Raw genomic sequence first — 23,475 nt, 5'->3', positions numbered from 1 at the left:
ACTATAATTTGTTTTTCAACAGGACAATGACCCAAAACACCTCCAGGCTGTGTAAGGGCTATTTGACCAACAATGAGAGTGATGGAGGGCTGCATCAGATGACCTGGCCTCCACAATCAGATGACCTGGCCTCCCGACCTCAACCCAATTGAGATGGTTTGGGATGAGTTGGACTGCAGAGTGAAGGAAAATCTGCCAAATAGTGCTCAGCATATGTGGGAACTCCTTCAAGACTGTTGGAAAAGCATTCCTTGTGAAGCTGATTGAGAGAAGGCCAAGAGCGTGCAAAGCTGTCATCAAGGCAAAGGGTGGCTACTTTGAAGAACCCAAAATATAAAAAATATTCAGAATTGTTTAACACTTTTTTTGGTTACTACATGATTCCATGTGTTATTTCATAGTTCTGATGTCTTCACTATTATTCTACAATGTAGAACATAGTAAAAAATAATGAGTAGGGGTGTCCAAATGTTTGACTGGTACTGTATGTTTCAGTAAGATTGGATTTTTAGCATTTATAGCAATGGTTATCAACTGTACTGCAGGGATGGAACGTAAGTGGCAGAGAAATTGAGGTTGTGGTGGCAGCTGCAGAGAGGTATTTGAGTATATGAGATTTTACCTCAGAAGAGTTACATGGTGTGTTAAGAGGTGGTGTCCCATCCTTTCAGGTTGTTGGCCTGAAGTAGGACTAAATATATTTAGATAGTGGAGTAGGGTGGTGTTTTATTTGTTTAGTGAGTGTAGTGTTAAATGGTAGGGTATTGTTTTTTAAGCAAATAATAAGGGAGTTATACTCCAGTCTAGTAGGTGGCGGTAATGCAACATTTATTGGATGACAACCGCCGTTAAACCTCATGGAAGAAGACAAAGTGTAGAGGGATTAACATGGCGTCTATGGTTGCTGTGTTGATCGGGGCCGTGGATGAGAAAAACAATATACTGAACAGGAACATAAATACGGTCTAGGTCCATTTTCAGCTAAAAACCTACATATTACAGTAAGGCATTAGATATTATTTGTGGACGTTTGACGATTTTGTCGTGCATCAGTTTTATAGAGTACCTAGCTCGTAAAACAATTGTCAATAGAAACGCTAAGCCGCCAGCGGAGATATGCCTAGTTTGCGAACTAGCTAGCCAGCCATTTATTAGCTACTTTGATTGATGTAGCTGTCGTTAGCAAAATCATTTGCTAGCTAGCTAGGAAGTCCGTGCGCGAGCTTGCGGATATGTATTTGTCTCGAGACGTTTTTAATACATTTTAGTTTGCTGCTTCTGCACGGTGTCTCGCTGTGCGAGAAGGCCATTTCGCGATGTGGTTTGGTTTCTTAATAAACAAGTGCTTCAGCCATGGTTTTGTTCAGCTAGATGCTTTTAGCAACGCGGGTGTATTTACATACACTAGCGTTGCTCCGAATTGTATTGGGTTGCACAGAAAACTGTCCGCGGGAAGCCCGTAGTTAAATAAAATAAATAATAATTTCAACTTACTGTGCTGGTTGGACATTATGAAAACATTGAATTTGAAACAAAATATAAGTTATAGGAATGTAATGAAACAGCAGGGAGCAGGTCTCGAGCCCGAGGTCCGGCGCGCTATCGACTGTGCCGCAAAGTCGATAGCGCGCCGGGTCGAGGGTTCGAGACCTGCTCCCTGCTGTTTCATTACAGTATTATTAAACGGACTTTCCAAACGTGGGACTATTGTAGAACCACTTCCTCTCTGGTTACCTCATGTCAATATAAAAGTCCCCCACAAGTTATTCCTTTTTCGTACATGTAATAGTGCAGGACTTTTATTTTGATATGAGGTTAGTATGTCTACAACAGACCCACGTTTTGGAAACTGTTTAATAATACATGTCTTTAACTAGATGTTTTGTTAACTTCTGGCTTTTTGGGCTACCCAATACTATTGGAAGCAATGCTAGAGTATGTAAACGCAAAGCGTTGCTAAAAGCAGCTAGTAACCAACTAGCGTTAACTACGCCCTTTGTTATATTGTAATAATGTGTCTTTGCAATGAACATAGCTAGTTATAATTTTACCTTTTTCTGAACTGGTCCAACTAACCATATATTTTCCTAGCTTAGATGCACTCTTGTTTAATCAGGCCTTTGGGACTTCATTGCAGCAAAGGTTTTGCCACTGTCCGTTGGCTACTTTCTCAGTTCCTCTTATCAATACCCAATTACTTCAATATATGATTTGATAGTATTACTATTTAGTATATAATAATAGTTTAGGCTATTGCTCTTCTAAGGTAAATGTAGGTAATGCCAACAATTAATGCATTTCATCTCTCCAGGTTTTCGTTGGACTAGCTGCCTCACTAGACCCTGATCATCCTCAATACAGAGTAGCAGTTAGAGTGGGAGAGGACAGGATCGAGGCATGGAGGAATCAAAAAGCCCATTCAAATCAGTCAAGCCCTCTCGCAACGAGGCCAAGGGAGCCAAAGCTTCATCCTCTGCCAGCTCCAGGCCCCTGAAAGAGGCTCCAGCCCAGAGAGAGTGCCCCAAGCCTGCCACTGCCTGTCGGAGCAAGGAGAACATCACCACAGCCAGGGAAGACCATAAGGACCAAGGCAGCGCCTCCACTGCCATCCCTCAGGGCCCAGGGAGAGGGAAGCCTCGTAGGCCAACTGGTAGGACCAACTCTGGGGAGAGGGGGAAGGTGAGACTTGAAGGCCAGCGGCAGCAGAGGGGTGATGCTAGGCCCTCGTTGGTTACAGGACGCAGCCCGGCTGGTGTAGGTGGAGACAGAGACACAGGAGCCACAGGTATGGTGGCCACTTCATCTGAAGAAGGCCTTACTTTACAGACCAAGACAAGTCCATTGAAGGAGATGTCACCGGGTGAGTTATTCTATACTTTACATAACTATAGGTTAATGTTTGAGCCATTAGCCACTATAATATGTCTCTGTTAGAGACCTCTTGTTGTTGTTTTGCCATGGAAACTATTCTTGGTCAAAATATTTGTTACCTACAGCTGTTTCGAAATTCTGCCTGTCTGTGTTTGCAGGTGAGAAGGCTGGTGCTGTGGTGGGCACAGGGCAGCCTGCATTGGAGGTCAACGAGCGTGGTCAGGGTAGAAACATGACCTCTGAGCAGAAGCTGGGTCTCAGACAGGCTGAGGAGCGCCTCTACAGAGACTACATACACAGACTGGTCAAGGTGAGGAGAGAAAATAAGTTGCCTCAGTTTGTATCAGTCAACTGTTGTCTGTATGTATTGTCTGTATTAGTTACTGGAATTTATGTACACAATTGCACATTTTAAGGCAGCTTCAGTCTCAAGTTAGATCGATCTGATGGTGCTGAGCGATTAACCAACATTTGTTATTTTTCATTATTTAAGCAGCTACCTGACCCGCATCGGTTAACCTCTTTCAGCTAGGGGGCACTATTTTTCTGTTTTTAAAAATAGGCCCATATGCTAGAATATGCATATAATTGACAGATTAGGATAGAAAACACTCTAAAGTTTCCAAAATTGTCAAAATATTGTCTGTGAGTATAATAGAACTGATATTGCAGGCGAAACCTGAGGAAAATCAAACCAGGAAGTGGCCTCTATTTTGAAAGCTCAATGTTCCATAGCCTGCCTTCGCTCCATTTAAAGGGATATCAACCAGATTCCTTTTCCTATCGCTTCCTCAAGGTGTCGACAGTCTTTAGACATAGTTTCAGGCTTTTATTTTGAAAAATGAGCGAGAATGATAACATCGCGTCGGTGGATAGCTGGGTGTTCCCATGAGTTTTGCTTGCATAACACAGTGGGGCAGCCATTGACTCTCCCTCTCCTACTGAAAAAGAGACAGTGCCGGTTGATATATTATCGATTATTTATTTTAAAAACAACCTGAGGATTGATTATAAAAGACATGTTTCTGTGGACATTACGGATACTATTTGGAATTTTCGTCTGCGTTTTCGTGACCGCTCGAGCCTGTGGATTTCTGAACATAACGCGCCAAATAAACTGAGTTATTTTGGATATAAAAATAATCTTTATGGAACAAAATGAACATTTATTGTGTAACTGGGAGTCTTGTGAGTGAAAACATCCGAAGATCATCAAAGGTAAGCGATTAATTTTATTGCTTTTCTGATTTTCGTGACCAAGCTACTTTGATGCTAGGTGTTCATAATGTTTTGTTAAAGGGATGGGTAGCGTCAAGAAGTTAAGAACAAGTTTATCTTTAATGCAACCGCTGTGTCAGATTTCAAAAATGCTTTATGGCAAAAGCACAATATTGAATATTCTGAGAAGTGTTCAGCCACAAAAACAAGCCATACAGTTACCCCCCAAATTGTGGAGTCAACAAAAGTCATAAATAGCATTATAAATCTTCACTTACCTTTGCTGATCTTCGTTGGAATGTACTCCCACAAGAAATATTTGTTTTGTTCGATTACGTCCATATTTATGTCCAAATACCTCCATTTTGTTCACGCGTTTAGTTCACTATTCCAAAGGCACAATGCGCGAGCGCAAAATCCAGACGAAGGGTTGTGTTCCATTACAGTTTGTAGAAACATGTCAAACGATGTTTAAAACCAATCCTTAGGGTCTTTTTATAATACATCTTCAATAATATTCCAACTTGACAATCGCGTATTCATTACAGAGGAAAAAGAAGGAACGGCGCGCCCATATGACCGGCAGTAAACAACTGATTGGCCTCAGCCTAGTCCACTTGTTGAAACAGCTCTTATTCGACACCCTTCCACAATAGATGCCTCAAACAACTTTCTAAAGACTGTTGACATCTGCTGGAAGCCTTGGGAAGTGCAATCTGGCCCCATAGACACATCATATTGGATAGGCAATCACTTAAATGAAACTACAAACCTCAGATTTCCCACTTGGTTGGATTTGTCTCAGGGTTTTGCCTGCCATATGAGTTCTGTTATACTCACAGACATCATTCAAACAGTTTTAGAAACTTCAGAGGGTTTTCTATCCAATGCCACTAATAATATGCATATATTAGCATCTGTGATAGAGTAGCAGGCAGTTTACTCTGGGCACCTTATTCATCCAAGAAGGTCAATTATTTGAATTCCATTTAGTTTTTTTCCTGTCAGCTCGATGTTCCGTTTCTGTAGAGATAAATCAGATTAAGCCGAACTGTGCAATATGGTAGGGAGTTGTAGTTTCCAACGGCCCAATATTTAACATAGTTTAGCAGAGAAAATTGGGTAATTAACTACAATGAGCATAATCCATTGCACGCCTGCTTACTTGTCTATGTGGAACAGACAGAGACCTAGTTGACACACAGAGAAAAGAACACGTGAGAGGGGTAGAAAGCAGTTGCTTTGCAAGGTGTACTTGAAAATGCATGATCTAAGTGATTTGACATAGTTGGTAGCCTGTTCAGCAGTCATAAAAGTAGGCTGTATTTACTTTGAAGAACTAATCAAATTGTGATTTTGTCTGACAGCATAGGCAGCAGCTCTATAGAGATGAGGACTTGGAATAAATAGTCATCCAATTAAATATTTTATTAAAGTAATGCGAATCAATTATGGCTAAGGGATAAGCAGTAATGGTCAGTCACTACCATCATGGGATTTCTATTTATGGTTTTATTCTGTGTTGCAGTATTCAAACCCCAATGCATAGTGCATTTCATGTTTAAGTCTTATCAACTTGTAATTGGTTAATTAGAATTATCACCAGGTAAAACTGTTTCAATGCTAATAGTCAGCAGCTCAAGACGTAGAGTTAAGGTTTCCATGTCTACAGGGCAGAGGGGTGGGGCACTATCATATCATCATCTCTTACATGTGATTGGTTTCACTGCTCTATCTCCGCCTCTACAGCAGTCTCCTGAATACCCTAACTTCCAGTATCTATGCAAGCTGTGTTCTGTACACATTGAGAACATACAGGGGGCACACAAACACATCAAGGAGAAAAGACACAAGAAGAACATCATGGTGAGAGAAAAAGCTACTTTTATTTAAATTGTCATAATTATCATGTTCTCCAACGACAACGGATGTGTATTGTAACTTAGAAGGGAAACCTAGGCGGTTATTTCCATTTTTATGACATTCTAGAAGTGGAAATGTTTACTTGAGGTGGAGCTTATTGATGTGTGTGTCTGTTTATTTTTCCTCTTTTTCCTTCCTCTGTATCCCCCCCAGCATTTTCCCTAGTCAATTAGACAGGGCCATTGGATATTTGGATTCACCATGCCTTTGTTCCTCTCCCCTGTGCTGTAACTGTTTTAGGATAAGCAGGAAGAGAATGAGCTGCGGGCGCTGCCTGCCCCCTTCCCAGCCCAGCTCGGAGCCGTTGACGCAGCCGTCCTCCGGGCGGCCAACCAACACGGCATCTCAGACCAGGACTTCCTGGTGCGACAGGAAGTGGTCGACAGGATGGAGGAGATCATCCAGCAGCACCTCTCAGGTAACCAACTCTTCCTATCCTTCCTATCCCTGTCATCTAGGCCTCTGATCTACAAAGTCTGAATGGGTGAAAGCTGTGCAACTGCAGCTGGTCTTTCTCTTGAATGTGCGTGTCCAATAATGTCCACTTCACTTTCATGCGCATGTCACATGTGGCAGCTGTGGCAGTGTTTTCCCCTTACTGCCACAATGACATGCAGATCATTATGCATTGATATTAGGGCTGGGCGATATGGCCTAAAACTCATCTCTTTTTTTTAAATATTTTTTTTAGCTTATGGGCGGTTCACGATATATATCAACAAACAAAATATTCTCTCTAAAGAAGCTTTTTTTCTGTACAATTTAAAGGTCAAATACACTGAATTTATACCTAGGCCGAATTATATGCTTTCCACAACCATAAGACCCACTAATAATTTAAATATTTTATCAAAATAGTTGTACCTGCTTTTTTGTTGTTGTTGCAATAATCACTGATCTGGCTTTCAGGTCTGTCTATACAAATGCCCTTTTTGTTACACATTTATACAGAACCAACAGGCATAAAATAAAATAAACACCCGACTCATGAACAATCTCTCAGGCACAATCCCAGGTGCTAGTGAGTAGCCAGCTAATATTTATATTTCAAGTTTAGTCAACTTAGATCATGGTATAATTTCACAAGCTCTGAAAGGAAAAGCAGTTCAATTGTTATGAGCACAACCGTCCATCTCCTACTGTTTGAACAGCATGCTAGTCTTTCCACTTTGTTCAGATGTTGAAATCAAGTTGGCTACCTTATTTCTCAGAATGAGAATGAGTTGCCAATTCCTTATATAAATAGTTTTATGTTTATTGCACAAGTTTATAAGCCTAAACAGCTAGTATTTTATTTTTTCTTTCTTTCCCTAAACAGCTAGTATAACAATCATTATTTGATAAAAATGCTGCTAGCGATACGTGGTACGGTAATGTGCATGTGACAAACTGAGCATTAATTCTTCAGAATGATTGTTCATTGGTACATCCATTTTAGTAGTGTCTGTTGTCCTCGAAATTTGAGGAGTTGAAACATAAACAGGGTATGGTTAGAAAGGCTAACTTCTCCTCTATTACAGTAAAATAATGTCTCTATTGGTTTCGGTGTCCATATGCCTGATTCTGTTGGACCAAACCAATGTAGTATTAAATGATACACTGAACAGTAAGGTTCAACCCAATGTGTTGTATTGAGTTAGAAGTGTGAATATCGGTGACTGGATTTCGTGTAGCAAATCCGCAAAACATTTTGAAAAAGGGAACAGCGCGAACAGGACGCTAGGCTACTGACATTTTTCCTAGTGGTATCGCGATACTACACGGTATCGTGATACTTGTCCTGCTATCATATGATGAGTGAGATGTTGGTATCGTGACAACCTAGTAGGGAGATTATATGATCTGAATCATGTATAATGCTGTTTAATGTATGGCTTTTGGTGTTGTTTCTTATCCAGTTTGCTCCCTTCGGCTCTACGGCTCCTGTCTCACCCGATTTGCCTTCAAGACAAGTGACATTAACATTGACGTCACCTACCCCTCCACTGTAAGTCTTTGTTGTGTTCTCACCTAACCACTAATGGAAGTTATATAAATGTTAAGTGGGTGCACATCAAATTGTTGTTAGTGTTAACACGTATCTTTGGAGTTAACAGTTACATCAGGGTTAATCAATACATGGCAAACAAGGGAAGGAGGCTATTGAAGACTATTGGGACATGGCCTTGGTTTGCATCATCACCTCAATGTCAGTCTGTATCGGATGATCAGCGATTGCTCTTCAACATGATTGTCTTGGATAGGATTTAACTGATTTGGGTAGTGCTTATTAGTTAAGAGGATCCAAGTACCTGTGAATAATAGGACTTCTAAACAGGACACTGTAAAACAAAACACATTTAACAGTGCGGACCGAACCGAGTTAACCAAATTGACACCCCTAATGAATGCATTTGATTGAATTTGATATGATCAACTTTGATGCCGACCCTGACTAACAAATGACATGCTGTTGTTGTCTCTCCAGATGACCCAACCAGATGTGCTGATACTAGTACTGGAAATCCTGAAGAACAGCAGTGAGTGTTGAACAGCCCTGCATGAATAAACACTGTCAGTGTAGAGAGCGACTGTAGATTCAGCACAAGGAGGATTGTGTTGTGGCACCAGACAGAGTCAGTGAGCTCTTTGTTCCAGCCCACACGCCAGTGCAGGGAAGAGTAGAGCTGTACTGAGTTCTGTGTTAGACTGGAGAGTCCATATTAACCTCTTTGAATGAAGAATGTTGTTATGAAACGAGAACATTTATAGAAAACCTGATAACTAATGCACGTTAGTTTTAATACAACCCCTCTTTTTTTCAGAAGTTACAGTATGTCAATTGGGGAGCCAGCCTAGGAGATAATGTTGTTGTCTTTGAGTTTGGGAGCAGTCAAAGAATGTTCACCTTTCTCTTTACAGCTGAATATTCTGAGGTGGAGTCTGACTTTCACGCCAAAGTTCCGGTAGTGTTTTGCAGAGATGTCAACAGGTCAGTGGAATGTCAACTCTACTGCTTTCTATTAGCTCTACTTTTATCTATTTACAACATACTACTGTTTGAAATATCCTCTGAGTTGCTGGATGGTTTTCATTCCTGGGCACATTATAGCAATACATTTTGCAACAGAAAACAAAAATGAGTTTTTTTCAGGTAGCCCCTCTCTGTTTCAGTCAGTTTTCTTCCGTTTGGTGCCTAATGAATACAACCCTGATGAGTTTGTTGTCTCCACAGTAGGTTGTTGTGCACGGTGAGTGCAGGTAATGATGTAGCCTGCCTCACTACCAACCACCTGGCTGCCCTGGCTAGACTGGAACCCAGACTGGTGCCTCTGGTCCTGGCCTTCCGCCTCTGGGCTAAGGTAAGGCTGGCCTGGGGGACATTCTCTTTAATGGATAGTATGCCATCATATGATGTAAATGGTATCTATCTAGTGCTTTTGATGATTACACTTTTTCAATGTTCAGGCCTTTGCTGATTAAACCTAAACCTCTTCATGCCAACAGTTCTTAAAGTTTACTGTATTTGTCTGTGGGTTTCATTGTAATGAGTCAATGATATGATGGCTCGACATACCTTTGCATACTGTAGCTTTAGTTGTTTTGATGACACCAACAGCCCCTGACCAGAGACAATTATATATTTGGTTGTTTCTGTTCATCTAGTTGTGCCACATTGACTGCCAGGCGGAAGGGGGTATCCCCTCCTACTCCTTCTCTCTCATGGTCATCTTCTTCCTCCAACAACGCAGGGAGCCCATCCTCCCTGTCTACTTGGGCTACTGGGTAGGTGACACCACAGAAATATAATAACTAGAGTGGACATTGTTCTCTTTGTCATGCATTTGATCATTTTAATAGAACTGGTCACCATTATGACAGGCACATTTGAAGGTAATAAATTACTTTCAAGTGACAAGTCATAACATGTTGCTGGCTTTTCTGTTGTTGATAGCTAAGCTATGTTGTGTTCTGTTTCAGATTGAAGGCTTTGACGTGAAGCATGTGGACGAGTATTATCTGACGGGGATAGAGATGGATATATTTGTGGGGTGGGAGCACAGATCCCCCAGCACAGAGGGACGGGGGGACGGCAGGGGGGAAGGACGGAAGGCCAAGTCTGAGCAAAAGAAACCTGATGTGAAGAACCGGCATGTAGCGGGGAAGGTGAGTAGTCCGGGAGGGGAGGGACTACTCACCGGCTCTGCAAACAGCACACTCAGACTGTGGTCGAGTCCTGAATTTCTTCACTTTTCCCAAAAAGTGTACACTTGCTCACTCTCCCCTTTATGGATTTATTAGATTGTTTTGCATAAGCTAGCTCGAGAGAAATCTGACACCAGTCTTTTGGTAACACTTAATGACAACTTTCATAAGTCCATGAAGGGAAGTGAACGAGGAGAGAATGTGACCATTACTATGGCTTTCAAGAATCTTTTTTTATTTTTATGGCACTTCCTGAACTAAGCCTATGTCATTGACATAGTGTATTTCCCACTCTGTCCCTCCCAGACGCGTCTATCCCTGGACCTGGGTAAGGGTGTTTCCCTGGGCCAGCTGTGGCTAGAGCTGCTGAGGTTCTACACGCTGGAGTTTGCCCTGGAGGAACACATCATCAGCATCCGCCTCAAAGAACTTCTCTCTCGAGAGATGAAGAACTGGCCCCGACGCAGGCTGGCAATCGAGGGTAAGTGACAGAGAGGGGGAGGGGAGAGACCGCTGAATGGGGGTGTATTCGGAGAGGTGAAACGATAGAAACGTACTGAATAGAGCTGACATGTCATTGTATTCTACATGACAGACAATCAGGTTTGTTTTACACAATACATTTTTATGTGTGACTAGCTTTCCTCCTTTGTTACCTATTTTGTCATTACTATTTGTCTCCCTCAATGAGCCTGCTGAAGTACCAGGGGTTAATAGGTTGGGGTTGGAAAGGTCAGAAGGACCTCTTATTTTTTTAGATTTCTCAGTGAGTTTCTACACCCCACTACCACCTTTCAAGTCGTCATCCTCCATTTCCTCTTCTAACAGATCCGTTTGCCCTGAAGAGGAACGTCGCACGCAGCCTCAACAGTCAAATGGTCTTTGAGTATATCCAGGAGCGCTTCCGCACCGCCTACAAATACTTTGCCTGCCCGCAGAGCAAGGACCGAAACACCGTGGAGCAGCAGAGAGGCAAGAATACAACCAAACATGGGGGAATGAAGCAGGAGGAAGGCGAGAGAAAGGGTGGAGAAGATGGGTCTGAGAAGAGTGGAGGTGGACAGGGCGATGGGAATGAAGGGAAAAGTCAGAGCTCTGAGACAGGTCAGAAGGAGGATGGTGTGAGTGATGAAGAGGAACGGGCTGAGCGGACTCAGGAGAAGGAGGAGAGGGCATTGAATGGCGGGCTTATGGACTTGGTCCTTGGTGGGGGGGGGACTTCTACGGATGGGGCTGTAGCGGAGCCTGGCACCACTCTGGAGCCTTCCTCCGCCTCAACCCATAACGGCCTACTGGATAGGGATGAAGAGGAGGAGAACCATGTGTCAGAGAAGCAGGGACACATTGCACCAGAAGACCTGCACTATATCTTTGACAGAATGATCTTCACTGGCGGAAAGGTAACACCTTACTCATCAAACTTGTTTTCCAATGGACAATGTAAATTCTATAACTGATTTGACAGCACATTTTGTATATCTTTATGTACGTTCCAGAACTCCTTTGCCATAATTGTAATAGTTTGACTCATGGATTTGGCTTAAAGTTTAGGGAAAAAGCAGGTCTTTACCATAGTTTTCAGGTATTATCTTAATGAGTTTCTGGTCATTTGGATGTTCACAGGTTCTGCTTTCCAACAGGTCAATCCTCTTTATTATTTGATTATCCCCCCTGCAGCCTCCTACAGTCGTGTGCAGCACATGTAAGAGAGATGGCCATCTGAAGGACGAGTGTCCTGAGGACTTCAAGAAGATCGAGCTCAAACCGCTGCCCCCCATGACCGACCGCTTCAGAGACATCCTGGATGGCCTTTGTCGACTCTGCTACCGTAAGTCGTCCGCTGTTCAACATTCTTGTGCCATCTTGGAAGGAGTTTGAGTGATTTATTTTTTTTGTCCAGATTTTGTCCGAGCATATCTTCTATATTATGGAGCGAAGACAGGTGTCTTTAACCATACACTGGTAAAAACAATATATATACTTAAATAACACACATAGGAATACTCAAGCACGCTAAATATCATTTTTATTTTCCTGTTTTTTTTGTGTTAAATGTCTGTTGTGTTTGTAGATGAGCTGTCCCCTTCCTCTGGAGAGCAGCAGAAGAGAGAGCAGATCCTGGGTAGTCTGGAGAGGTTCATACAAAAGGAGTACAATGGTACGTACAGATAACAACTGAGTTGCATATGTAACGGCTGAGAACAGCAGTGTAAAGGAATACGGAACTTCCTATACAGTGTTACCACTTCAGTGTGTTACTATAAAACATCTGTGATATCATTCTACAGACAATGCCCAGCTGTGTTTGTTTGGCTCCTCCAAGAACGGCTTTGGTTTCCGTGACAGCGACCTGGACATCTGCATGACCCTGGAGGGCCATGATACAGCAGAGGTACATTAACTCACTGGACCGGCACCCATTTTGACATTTTAAACTAAGCCTTCAGTTCTTTGTCTGATCTCATCTCCCTAGTCATTCTGAGATGTAAATATGTCTACCTCTACCAACAGAAGTTGAACTGCAAAGAGATCATCGAAGGCCTAGCCAAGGTGCTAAAGAAACACACAGGTAAGAGACCAGTTTGTCCACAGCACATTACATTGACTCCTTTCAGAATGCAAGGTTTGACTGCTTGCTATGAGTACAGAGTAGACAGTCATATTTTGTGACTTGGTGATTGATTAACCTGTGCTTTCCCATGTCAGGTCTGAGGAACATCCTGCCTATCACAACAGCCAAAGTGCCTATTGTGAAGTTTGAACACAGACAGAGCGGACTGGAGGCAGACATAAGCCTCTACAACACTCTGGTGAGTAAACGGACTGGTAAGGGTCAGTCACTGGTTAACAGGTCCTTTGGTAACTCAAGCTAAATTACTATTATCTACATAATTGCTAACTAGATTAAAACTTCTTATGGGCAGGTGGGACAGTAGTGTCCCACCTAGCCAACATCCGGTGACATTGCAGAGCGTGAAATTCAAAAATACCAAATTCAAATATTTAACATTCTTGAAAATATGTGTTATACATCCAAATTAAGCTTAATTTATTGTTAATCCAGCCGCTGTCTCAGATTTCAAAAAGGCTTTACAGCGAAAGCAAACCATACGATTATCTGAGGACAACACCCCGCATACAAACACATAAATCATATTTCAACCAGGCAGGTGTGCCACAAAAGTCAGAAATAGCGATATAATTCATGCCTTACCTTTGAAGATCTTCTTCTGTTGGCACTCCGAAATGTCCCAGAAACATCACAAATGGTCCTTTTTGTTCGATAATGTCCTTCTTTATGTCCCAAAAATGTCAATTTATTTGTCGAGTTTGATTCAGAAATACACCGGTTTCAACTCGCCCACAAAGTATCTAATAAGTTACCTATGAACTTGGTCCAAACATTTCAAACAATGCCCCTAATCCAACCTCAGGTACCCTAAAACGTAAATAATAGATTAATACCGGACAAAAACAACATGAAGCGCACTCCAGTTCATGCGCATCAAAACAGTAGAGTCCACCTGGAGTGACACTTAGAATGAATAGCACTACTTCTTCATTTCTCAAAAACAAAACATTGAACAATTTCTAAAGACTGTTGACATCTAGTGGAATCCATAGGAATTGCAACCAGGTTCCTAATAATAAGGGTATCCCATAGAAAACAATTGGAAAATCCTATGACCTCAATTTTTTTTCCCTGGATGGTTTGTCCTTGGGTTTTCCTTGGGGTTTCCACATCTGTTATACTCACAGACATTATTTTAACAGTTTTAGAAACTTTAGTGTTTTCTCTCCAAATCTACCAATTACAGTGCCTTGCGAAAGTATTCAGCCCCCTTGAACTTTGCGACCTTTTGCCACATTTCAGGCTTCAAACATAAAGATATAAAACTGTATTTTTTTTGTGAAGAATCAACAACAAGTGGGACACAATCATGAAGTGGAACGACATTTATTGGATATTTCAAACTTTTTTAACAAATCATAAACTGAAAAATTGGGCGTGTAAAATTATTCAGCCCCTTTACTTTCAGTGCAGCAAACTCTCTCCAGAAGTTCAGTGAGGATCTCTGAATGATCCAATGTTGACCTAAATGACTAATGATTATAAATACAATCCACCTGTGTGTAATCAAGTCTCCGTATAAATGCACCTGCACTGTGATAGTCTCAGAGGTCCGTTAAAAGCGCAGAGAGCATCATGAAGAACAAGGAATACACCAGGCAGGTCCGAGATACTGTTGTGAAGAAGTTTAAAGCCGGATTTGGATACAAAAAGATTTCCCAAGCTTTAAACATCCCAAGGAGCACTGTGCAAGCGATAATATTGAAATGGAAGGAGTATCAGACCACTGCAAATCTACCAAGACCTGGCCGTCCCTCTAAACTTTCAGCTCATACAAGGAGAAGACTGATCAGAGATGCAGCCAAGAGGCCCATGATCACTCTGGATGAACTGCAGAGATCTACAGCTGAGGTGGGAGACTCTGTCCATAGGACAACAATCAGTCGTATATTGCACAAATCTGACCTTTATGGAAGAGTGGCAAGAAGAAAGCCATTTCTTAAAGATATACATAAAAAGTGTCGTTTAAAGTTTGCCACAAGCCACCTGGGAGACACACCAAACATGTGGAAGAAGGTGCTCTGGTCAGATGAAACCAAAATTGAACCTTTTGGCAACAATGCAAAACGTTGTGTTTGGTGTAAAAGCAACACAGCTCATCACCCTGACCACACCATCCCCACTGTCAAACATGGTGGTGGCAGCATCATGGTTTGGGCCTGCTTTTCTTCAGCAGGGACAGGGAAGATGGTTAAAATTGATGGGAAGATGGATGGAGCCAAATACAGGACCATTCTGGAAGAAAACCTGATGGAGTCTGCAAAAGACCTGAGACTGGGACGGAGATTTGTCTTCCAACAAGACAATGATCCAAAACATAAAGCAAAATCTACAATGGAATGGTTCAAAAATAAACATATCCAGGTGTTAGAATGGCCAAGTCAAAGTCCAGACCTGAATCCAATCGAGAATCTGTGGAAAGAACTGAAAACTGCTGTTCACAAATGCTCTCCATCCAACCTCACTGAGCTCGAGCTGTTTTGCAAGGAGGAATGGGAAAAAATGTCAGTCTCTCGATGTGCAAAACTGATAGAGACATACCCCAAGCGACTTACAGCTGTAATCTCAACAAAAGGTGGCGCTACAAAGTATTAACTTAAGGGGGCTGAATAATTTTGCACTCCTAATATTTCAGTTTTTGATTTGTTAAAAAAGTTTGAAATATCCTATAAATGTTGTTCCACTTCATGATTGTGTCCCACTTGTTGTTGATTCTTCACAAAAAAATACAGTTTTATATCTTTGTTTGAAGCCTGAAATGTGGCAAAAGGTCGGAAAGTTCAAGGGGGCCGAATACTTTCGCAAGGCACTGTATATGCATATCCTAGCTTCTGGGCCTGAGTAACAACAAGCAGTTTACTTTGGGCACGCTTTTCATCTAGAGGTGAAAATACTGCCCCCTACCCAAGAGGTTAAGCAATTAAATGCATGCATCTGTAAGGATTCATTGGCATCAGTCCTCTTCCAGGCTCAACACAACACCAGAATGCTGGCTACCTACGCTGCCCTGGACCCTCGCGTGCAGTTCCTGGGATACACCATGAAGGTGTTTGCGAAGCGCTGTGACATAGGTGACGCTTCCAGAGGAAGTCTGTCATCCTATGCCTACATCCTCATGGTGCTCTACTTCCTGCAGCAGAGAGAGCCCCCTGTCATCCCTGTTCTCCAAGAGGTACTGTTCACTTACCCTCTGTTAACCCTTTTTACAACCCCAAAGTGGTTACTTATACAGCTTGTCTGTATGGACGTAGCCCACACCAATAGAACATGCTGAAAGACTTTTGTAAAAGGATTTATAAAAAAACTTAAGGAAATAACCCAATGTTGATCTTTTTCTTAGGTCTTTGATGGACATTCTGTACCACAGAGGATGGTGGATGGTTGGAATGCCTTCTTCTTTGATGACATTGAGGAACTGGTGAGTTGTTTGGTCATCAACACTACTGAATGTAACGTCCTACATGCCTGCTTTTCCTAAATTATGTTTTTGTTGTTGCTTACTAGTCATTGTAGTCAAAAGCGTTCTCTAAAAGTTCTGAATATAATAAAGCTCACTATCTGTTGACGTCCCCCGTAGCGTCAGCGTCTGCCAGAGCTTCCGCAGAACCGTGAGACTGTGGGGGAGCTGTGGCTGGGCCTGCTCAGGTTCTACACTGAAGAGTTTGACTTTAAGGAGCTCGTCATCAGCATCCGCCAGAGGAAACGTCTCACCACCTTCGAGAAGCAGTGGACCTCCAAGTGCATCGCCATCGAAGGTAGTGAAACTATCCTTCTCAGTCACATGGTTGTGATGATGAAAGGACCAATTTGATCACTGATGACGGACTTTTTTTGTTTTCCTTAGATCCCTTCGACTTGAATCACAATCTTGGTGCTGGAGTTTCTCGCAAAAGTAAGTGAACTATGTCTCCTAAAGTCATCCTTAGGAGGCCAATTCTGTGTTGTCTCTAGTATTTCTGTGATCATGGTCCCTAACACACCTCCCCTCTCTCTCTCCTCAGTGACTAACTTCATCATGAAGGCCTTTATCAACGGCAGGAAGCTGTTTGGTACTCCTTTCTACCCCCAGCCTGGTATAGAGGCGGTATGACACACATTAGATATAGGACTGTATTAACAGAGTGTTCGAGTATGAGTGCTGGTATAGGTTCATTTTTGCCTTTTTAAATGACAACGAGTAAGAATGGGACCTGATCCAAGATCGGCACTCTGAAACACATTGTAAGAATGGGCATTGTTGCCCTGACACGGAGTTGCATTTATGAACACGTATCAAATGGTTCCATTTGTCTAAGTAAAGTCTGTTCTCATGTCTAACAATGTTTTCTTCTGTGGTACAGAACTACTTCTTTGACTCCAAGGTGCTCACGGACGGGGAACTTGCACCTAATGACAGGTGCTGTCGGATCTGTGGCAAGATCGGTCATTACATGAAGGACTGCCCCAAAAGACGCAGGTACACAGGGAGAGAACATCAGTGAGTTTTTTTGGAACGTGTGTGTGTGCAGACCTGGGTTCAAATACTATTTAAAACATTTTCAATACTTTGAACATTTGCTTTAGCATGCTTGCAGTGCCAGGTGTCACCGGTTTGCACTTTTGTCTGTTGGTTCTATTGCAACAGGCATAGTATATATTATTTGAACCTATGTTGGGTGGTGTTTCCATGTTTGATTGAACTAATCCTCTGTTTCTGTGCGTGTGTGTGTCATTTGTCCAAAAAGGGGGATGAAGAAGAAGGAGAACGAAAAAGAGGAGGATGTCAAGGATGGAGACGATCATGAGCCACGGGAGCGTCGCTGTTTCCAGTGTGGTGAAATTGGTCATGTACGGCGGGACTGCCCAGAGCACCGCCACCTTAGACAGAAAGCCGCAGGGGGACCAGGTACACACTCACACACCTCAATGTCCTTTTATTTGCACTACTTTTTAATGGGTACAGGTGACATAATGTATATTAACTGATACCAAAGAAAATACTGTACCAAGCTTGACTATGATTGTGTTTAGAAGCTCAACTTTATTTGAGTGGTCCACAATGTTTGATTTATTTATTTATTATCTGAGCTAGTGAATCACAGCAAGAGTATTTACCAGCTATGTATACAGTAACTAATTCATGATTTGAAGACCTGTATTTTCTCATTACTAGTACTGCCCAACACAGGGCAGCAGTGGGACAGAGTGATGTATGTGGTGGTTGGTTTCTCTGTTTCTTCCAGTTTCCCACATAGTGCGAGCCATGGTAAGCTCCCAGTCCATCCCCATCCCCCAACCTCCCCAGGACCTCCCTGGACGCACCAGACAACCTTCCGAATGTGTGAGTACAACAGGGAATTGTCTCTCTCTCCCTTAGCCACCCTAACCATGTTCAAATGTAATGCATTGAGTACTGTTGCAGCTAGCTTCTTTATCTATCAATACATGTATGTATGTATGTATGTATGTATGTATGTATGTATGTATGTATGTATGTATGTATGTATGTATGTATGTATGTATGTATGTATGTATGTATGTATGTATGTATGTATGTATGTATGTATGTATGTATGTATGTATGTATGTATGTATGTATGTATGTATGTATGTATGTATGTATGTATGTATGTATGTATGTATGTATGTATGTATGTATGTATGTATGTATGTATGTATGTATGTATGTATGTATGTATGTATGTATGTATGTATGTATGTATGTATGTATGTATGTATGTATGTATGTATGTATGTATGTATGTATGTATGTATGTATGTATGTATGTATGTATGTATGTATGTATGTATGTATGTATGTATGTATGTATGTATGTATGTATGTATGTATGTATGTATGTATGTATGTATGTATGTATGTATGTATGTATGTATGTATGTATGTATGTATGTATGTATGTATGTATGTATGTATGTATGTATGTATGTATGTATGTATGTATGTATGTATGTATGTATATGTATGTATGTATGTATGTATGTATGTATGTATGTATGTATGTATGTATGTATGTATGTATGTATGTATGTATGTATGTATGTATGTATGTATGTATGTATGTATGTATGTATGTATGTATGTATGTATGTATGTATGTATGTATGTATGTATGTATGTATGTATGTATGTATGTATGTATGTATGTATGTATGTATGTATGTATGTATGTATGTATGTATGTATGTATGTATGTATGTATGTATGTATGTATGTATGTATGTATGTATGTATGTATGTATGTATGTATGTATGTATGTATGTATGTATGTATGTATGTATGTATGTATGTATGTATGTATGTATGTATGTATGTATGTATGTATGTATGTATGTATGTATGTATGTATGTATGTATGTATGTATGTATGTATGTATGTATGTATGTATGTATGTATGTATGTATGTATGTATGTATGTATGTATGTATGTATGTATGTATGTATGTATGTATGTATGTATGTATGTATGTATGTATGTATGTATGTATGTATGTATGTATGTATGTATGTATGTATGTATGTATGTATGTATGTATGTATGTATGTATGTATGTATGTATGTATGTATGTATGTATGTATGTATGTATGTATGTATGTATGTATGTATGTATGTATGTATGTATGTATGTATGTATGTATGTATGTATGTATGTATGTATGTATGTATGTATGTATGTATGTATGTATGTATGTATGTATGTATGTATGTATGTATGTATGTATGTATGTATGTATGTATGTATGTATGTATGTATGTATGTATGTATGTATGTATGTATGTATGTATGTATGTATGTATGTATGTATGTATGTATGTATGTATGTATGTATGTATGTATGTATGTATGTATGTATGTATGTATGTATGTATGTATGTATGTATGTATGTATGTATGTATGTATGTATGTATGTATGTATGTATGTATGTATGTATGTATGTATGTATGTATGTATGTATGTATGTATGTATGTATGTATGTATGTATGTATGTATGTATGTATGTATGTATGTATGTATGTATGTATGTATGTATGTATGTATGTATGTATGTATGTATGTATGTATGTATGTATGTATGTATGTATGTATGTATGTATGTATGTATGTATGTATGTATGTATGTATGTATGTATGTATGTATGTATGTATGTATGTATGTATGTATGTATGTATGTATGTATGTATGTATGTATGTATGTATGTATGTATGTATGTATGTTACATTTATTTTCTTTTTTTCTGTCTTTCCCACTACCTGCTCCCTTGCTGTCTCTCCAACTCTGCTCTCTCGGTCTCTCTGTCCAGTCTGATTCCCGCCAGACTCCGCCCTATTCCCCTCAGCCCACCCTGTTCTCCCAGGGTTCGAGCCAATCCTCCAGCTCCCCCCAGCCCTCCTCTTCCAAGACCTCCACCTCCGCTGGAGGGGTACCCCACAAGCAGCCCCAACATCCCCAGGTTCCCCTCTCTCTCTTTAGCTTCCCTCCCTCCCACCCAAGCCAGTACCACCACCCTGGAGCTCTCACTGCTCTGGGGCTACTGCCGTCCCACCACAACCAGCACCAATCACACCTGTCCCAGGGACACCAGGCCCATCACCAACCTCACCACCCCTCCACCTCCTGGCCCATCCATGGCCCCATCCTCCAGACCTCCAGTGGCCCTGAAGGGCCCTCCCCGCCCGGCCTAAAATTCCCCTTATGCCAGGCCCCCGGGCAAGGGAATGGGAACACAGGCCCAGGGGGGTCTTCGGTGGGTGGCAGCCCCATGAACCTCAATGACCCCAGCATCATCTTCGCCCAGCCGGCGGGGAGGCCCATGGGGTTGGGAGGAGGGCCGGGACTGGACGGGCACTGGCACAACCACCTGGCACAGCAAGGGGCACTGGTGGCTAATGGCACTGTGGGCAAGTCAGGTACACACTGGGTGGCACTGTCTGTCTGTGTTAGGTCTGACTGTCTGTGTCATTCTGTCCACGTCTTTGTTTATTTGACTGACTGTGGTCAGATTCTGTCCTTGTTCCGGGAGTCTTTAGCAGTAACTGTCTGTTTCCCTGTTAACGGTGCTGATTGTGTGGTCAGGTAAGAGACACCAGTGGTTTTGGCTACACACTTAATTTACTGTTCACAAAAAACTGGTGCTAGGACAGAAGGATATTATCAAATTATTGTAGTTGGCTTAGTTTGTTTGTTTTAAATTCCAAGGATGTTTTGCTGTACCGAATTTGAAGACCTCTCCATTCCTCCCTCCCTCCCCCCACAGATCCGGGCTACCAGACCCAGTTTGGGGGGGTGAGTCAGCAGGGCTCTAGGAATTGGGAGCACAGCAACGCAGCCCACTACTCCCAGTCCCCGTCCTGGCCCTACCGCATGCCACAGAAATTCATCCAGCAGGGCAACGGGTGCTACCCACAACCCGGCAAGCCCATCATGTCCCAAAGTAAGAGGCTCAGAAAGGGAGAGCGAGAGATGGACACAGGGTCAAGAGATGTACTGCTAGGATGCCACCTCTCATTTAGTATACTTTTTTACTAAATGTAATCTAAATAATTTACCCCTTCAATCTTAGAAAAATGCCCCTACAGCAGTTAACTTTACTTCCTTGTTTGTCTTGACTCCGCCCCAGGTTCTGTGGTGCACCCCAGTCAGCATTTCCCGCTCCTCCCCCACGGACGACGACATGTCAACCTCAATTACATCCAACAGAAGAAATGAACTTTGAATTCTAAACTCTGCTCACATAGCATATCCATTGAATTAGGTTTTATGGTCCATCACCATGACAAAACAAAAACGATATAATTGAAAATTTGCATCATTTGGTCACACTACTTTTTAAATGAATTTGATCATTTTTGTACATTTTTTACATTTTTCCTTTGGTCTCCTTACATTGATTTGTGATACAAATGTCATATTTTAATACCCCCATTTTTGAAGGGGTCCAAAAAGTGTTTATTTTATTGTGTAAAGGAAGTAGGTAAAATATTAGCTGTACTCATACTTTGCTTGCTTATTAAGGATAAAAGCTTTGAATAGATATTTGTAAAATATATATATATCATGCCCACCCCTATCAGATAGTTACAGTGCCTTTAGAAAGTATTCATACACCCTGACTTATTCCACATTTTGTTGTGACAGCCTGAATTGAAAATGGATTCAATTGTTACAATTCACTCTGAATTACACATGCATTGAATTTACATAAGTATTCACACCCCTGACTCAATACTTTGTAGAAGCACCTTTGGCAGTGATGACAGCTTAGTCTTTCTGTGTATGTCTGTAATCCACACCTGGATTGTGTAACATTTGCCCATTGTTGTTAAAAAAAATCCTCAATCTCTGTCAAATTGGTTGTTGATCACTGCTAGACAACCATTTTCAGGTCTTGCCATAGATTTATGTCAAAACTGTAACTCGGCCACTCGAACATTCACTGTCGTCTTGGTAAGCAACTCCAGTGTAGATTTGGCCTTGTGTTTTAGTTTATTGTCCTGCTGAAAGGTGAATTCATCTCCCAGTGTCTGGTGGAAAGCAGACTGAACTAGGTTTTCCGCTATAGGATTTTTCCTCTGCTTAGTCATCAACACTAAGAAACAGAACGGAACTATCTGAAACTCCCCCGTCCTTAACGATTACAAGCATACCCATAACGCAATGCTGCTACCACTATACTTGAAAATTTGGAGAGTGGTACTCAGTAATGTGTTGTATTGGATTTGCCCCAAACATAACACTTTTTTTCAGGACTTTGTTGCAAACAGGATGAATGTTTCGGAATAATTTAATTTTGTACAGGCTTCCTTCTTTACATTCTGTCAATTTAGGTTAGTATTGTGGAGTAACTACAATGTTGTTGATCTATCCTCAGTTTTCTCCTACCACATCCATTCAATTCTGAAACTGTTTTAAAGTCACCATTGGCCTCATGTTGAAATCCCTGAGCGGTTTCCTTCCTCTCCGGAGTTAGGAAAGATGACTGTATTTTTGTAGTGACTGGGTGTATTAATACACCATCTAAAGTCTAATTAATAATGTTGCCATGCTCAAAGGGATATTCAATGTCTGTTTTTTTTATTAGTTTTACCCATCTACCAATAGGTGCCCTTCTTTGCGAGGCGTTGGTAAACCTTCCTGGTCTTTGTTTGAAATTCACTGCTCGACTGAGACAATTATCTGTAAGGTATGTGTGGGGTACAGAGATGAGGTAGTCATTCAAAAATCATGTTAAACACTATTGCCCACCTAGTGAATCCATGTAATTTATTATGTGAATATTTCAGCTTTTCATTTTTTATTAATTAAACATTTCTACAAACATAATTCCACTTTGGAATTATGGGGTATTGTGTGTGTGTGTGTGTGTAGGCCAGTGACCCAAAAAATCTCAATTTTAAATGTAGGTTGTAACAACAAAATGTGGAAAAAGTCTAGGGGTGTGAATTATTAAGGCACAATTAAGGCACTGTATGTAGTGCCAAAAATACCTATAGTAAGTGGCAACATTTTAAAATTAATAACAAAGTCCCCCAAAAATACTTTAAACACAAACACTTTCTTTTTGGTGACTATTTGTTGACTGCAGACAATTTGGCCAGTTTCCCAGACAGATTAAAATCCAGGCTGTATCTCAACCGGCCG

General features: G+C 41.2%; 1 protein-coding gene across 2 annotated transcripts; it reads left to right on the top strand.

The window, feature by feature from the left end:
• Nucleotides 1-858: 858 nt before the first annotated feature.
• LOC112250292 (terminal uridylyltransferase 4) lies at nucleotides 859-21,866 on the top strand. 2 transcript variants are annotated; one of them, XM_024420343.2, is made up of 29 exons: nucleotides 859-1,001; nucleotides 2,312-2,860; nucleotides 3,030-3,181; nucleotides 5,839-5,955; nucleotides 6,253-6,430; nucleotides 7,911-7,999; nucleotides 8,480-8,531; nucleotides 8,914-8,983; nucleotides 9,227-9,353; nucleotides 9,658-9,777; nucleotides 9,973-10,158; nucleotides 10,504-10,678; nucleotides 11,026-11,597; nucleotides 11,875-12,025; nucleotides 12,269-12,355; nucleotides 12,486-12,589; nucleotides 12,709-12,766; nucleotides 12,904-13,007; nucleotides 15,798-16,001; nucleotides 16,170-16,247; nucleotides 16,407-16,584; nucleotides 16,674-16,721; nucleotides 16,831-16,913; nucleotides 17,170-17,285; nucleotides 17,554-17,714; nucleotides 18,052-18,149; nucleotides 20,138-20,744; nucleotides 21,092-21,268; nucleotides 21,455-21,866. In XM_024420343.2, exons 2-29 carry the CDS (start codon nucleotides 2,398-2,400, stop codon nucleotides 21,541-21,543), a joined length of 4,644 nt encoding a protein of 1,547 aa, XP_024276111.1. In that variant the 5' UTR covers nucleotides 859-1,001; nucleotides 2,312-2,397; the 3' UTR covers nucleotides 21,544-21,866. The 2 variants fall into 2 exon arrangements, with proteins under 2 accessions (XP_024276111.1, XP_024276101.1); XM_024420333.2 differs by having other exon boundaries at nucleotides 17,170-17,306.
• Nucleotides 21,867-23,475: the final 1,609 nt, after the last annotated feature.

This window comes from Oncorhynchus tshawytscha, linkage group LG01, assembly GCF_018296145.1.
Source record: "Oncorhynchus tshawytscha isolate Ot180627B linkage group LG01, Otsh_v2.0, whole genome shotgun sequence".
NCBI lineage: Eukaryota > Metazoa > Chordata > Actinopteri > Salmoniformes > Salmonidae > Oncorhynchus > Oncorhynchus tshawytscha.
The sequence above is the reverse complement of the archived record's forward strand: the minus strand, read 5'-3'. Positions and strand labels throughout refer to the sequence as shown.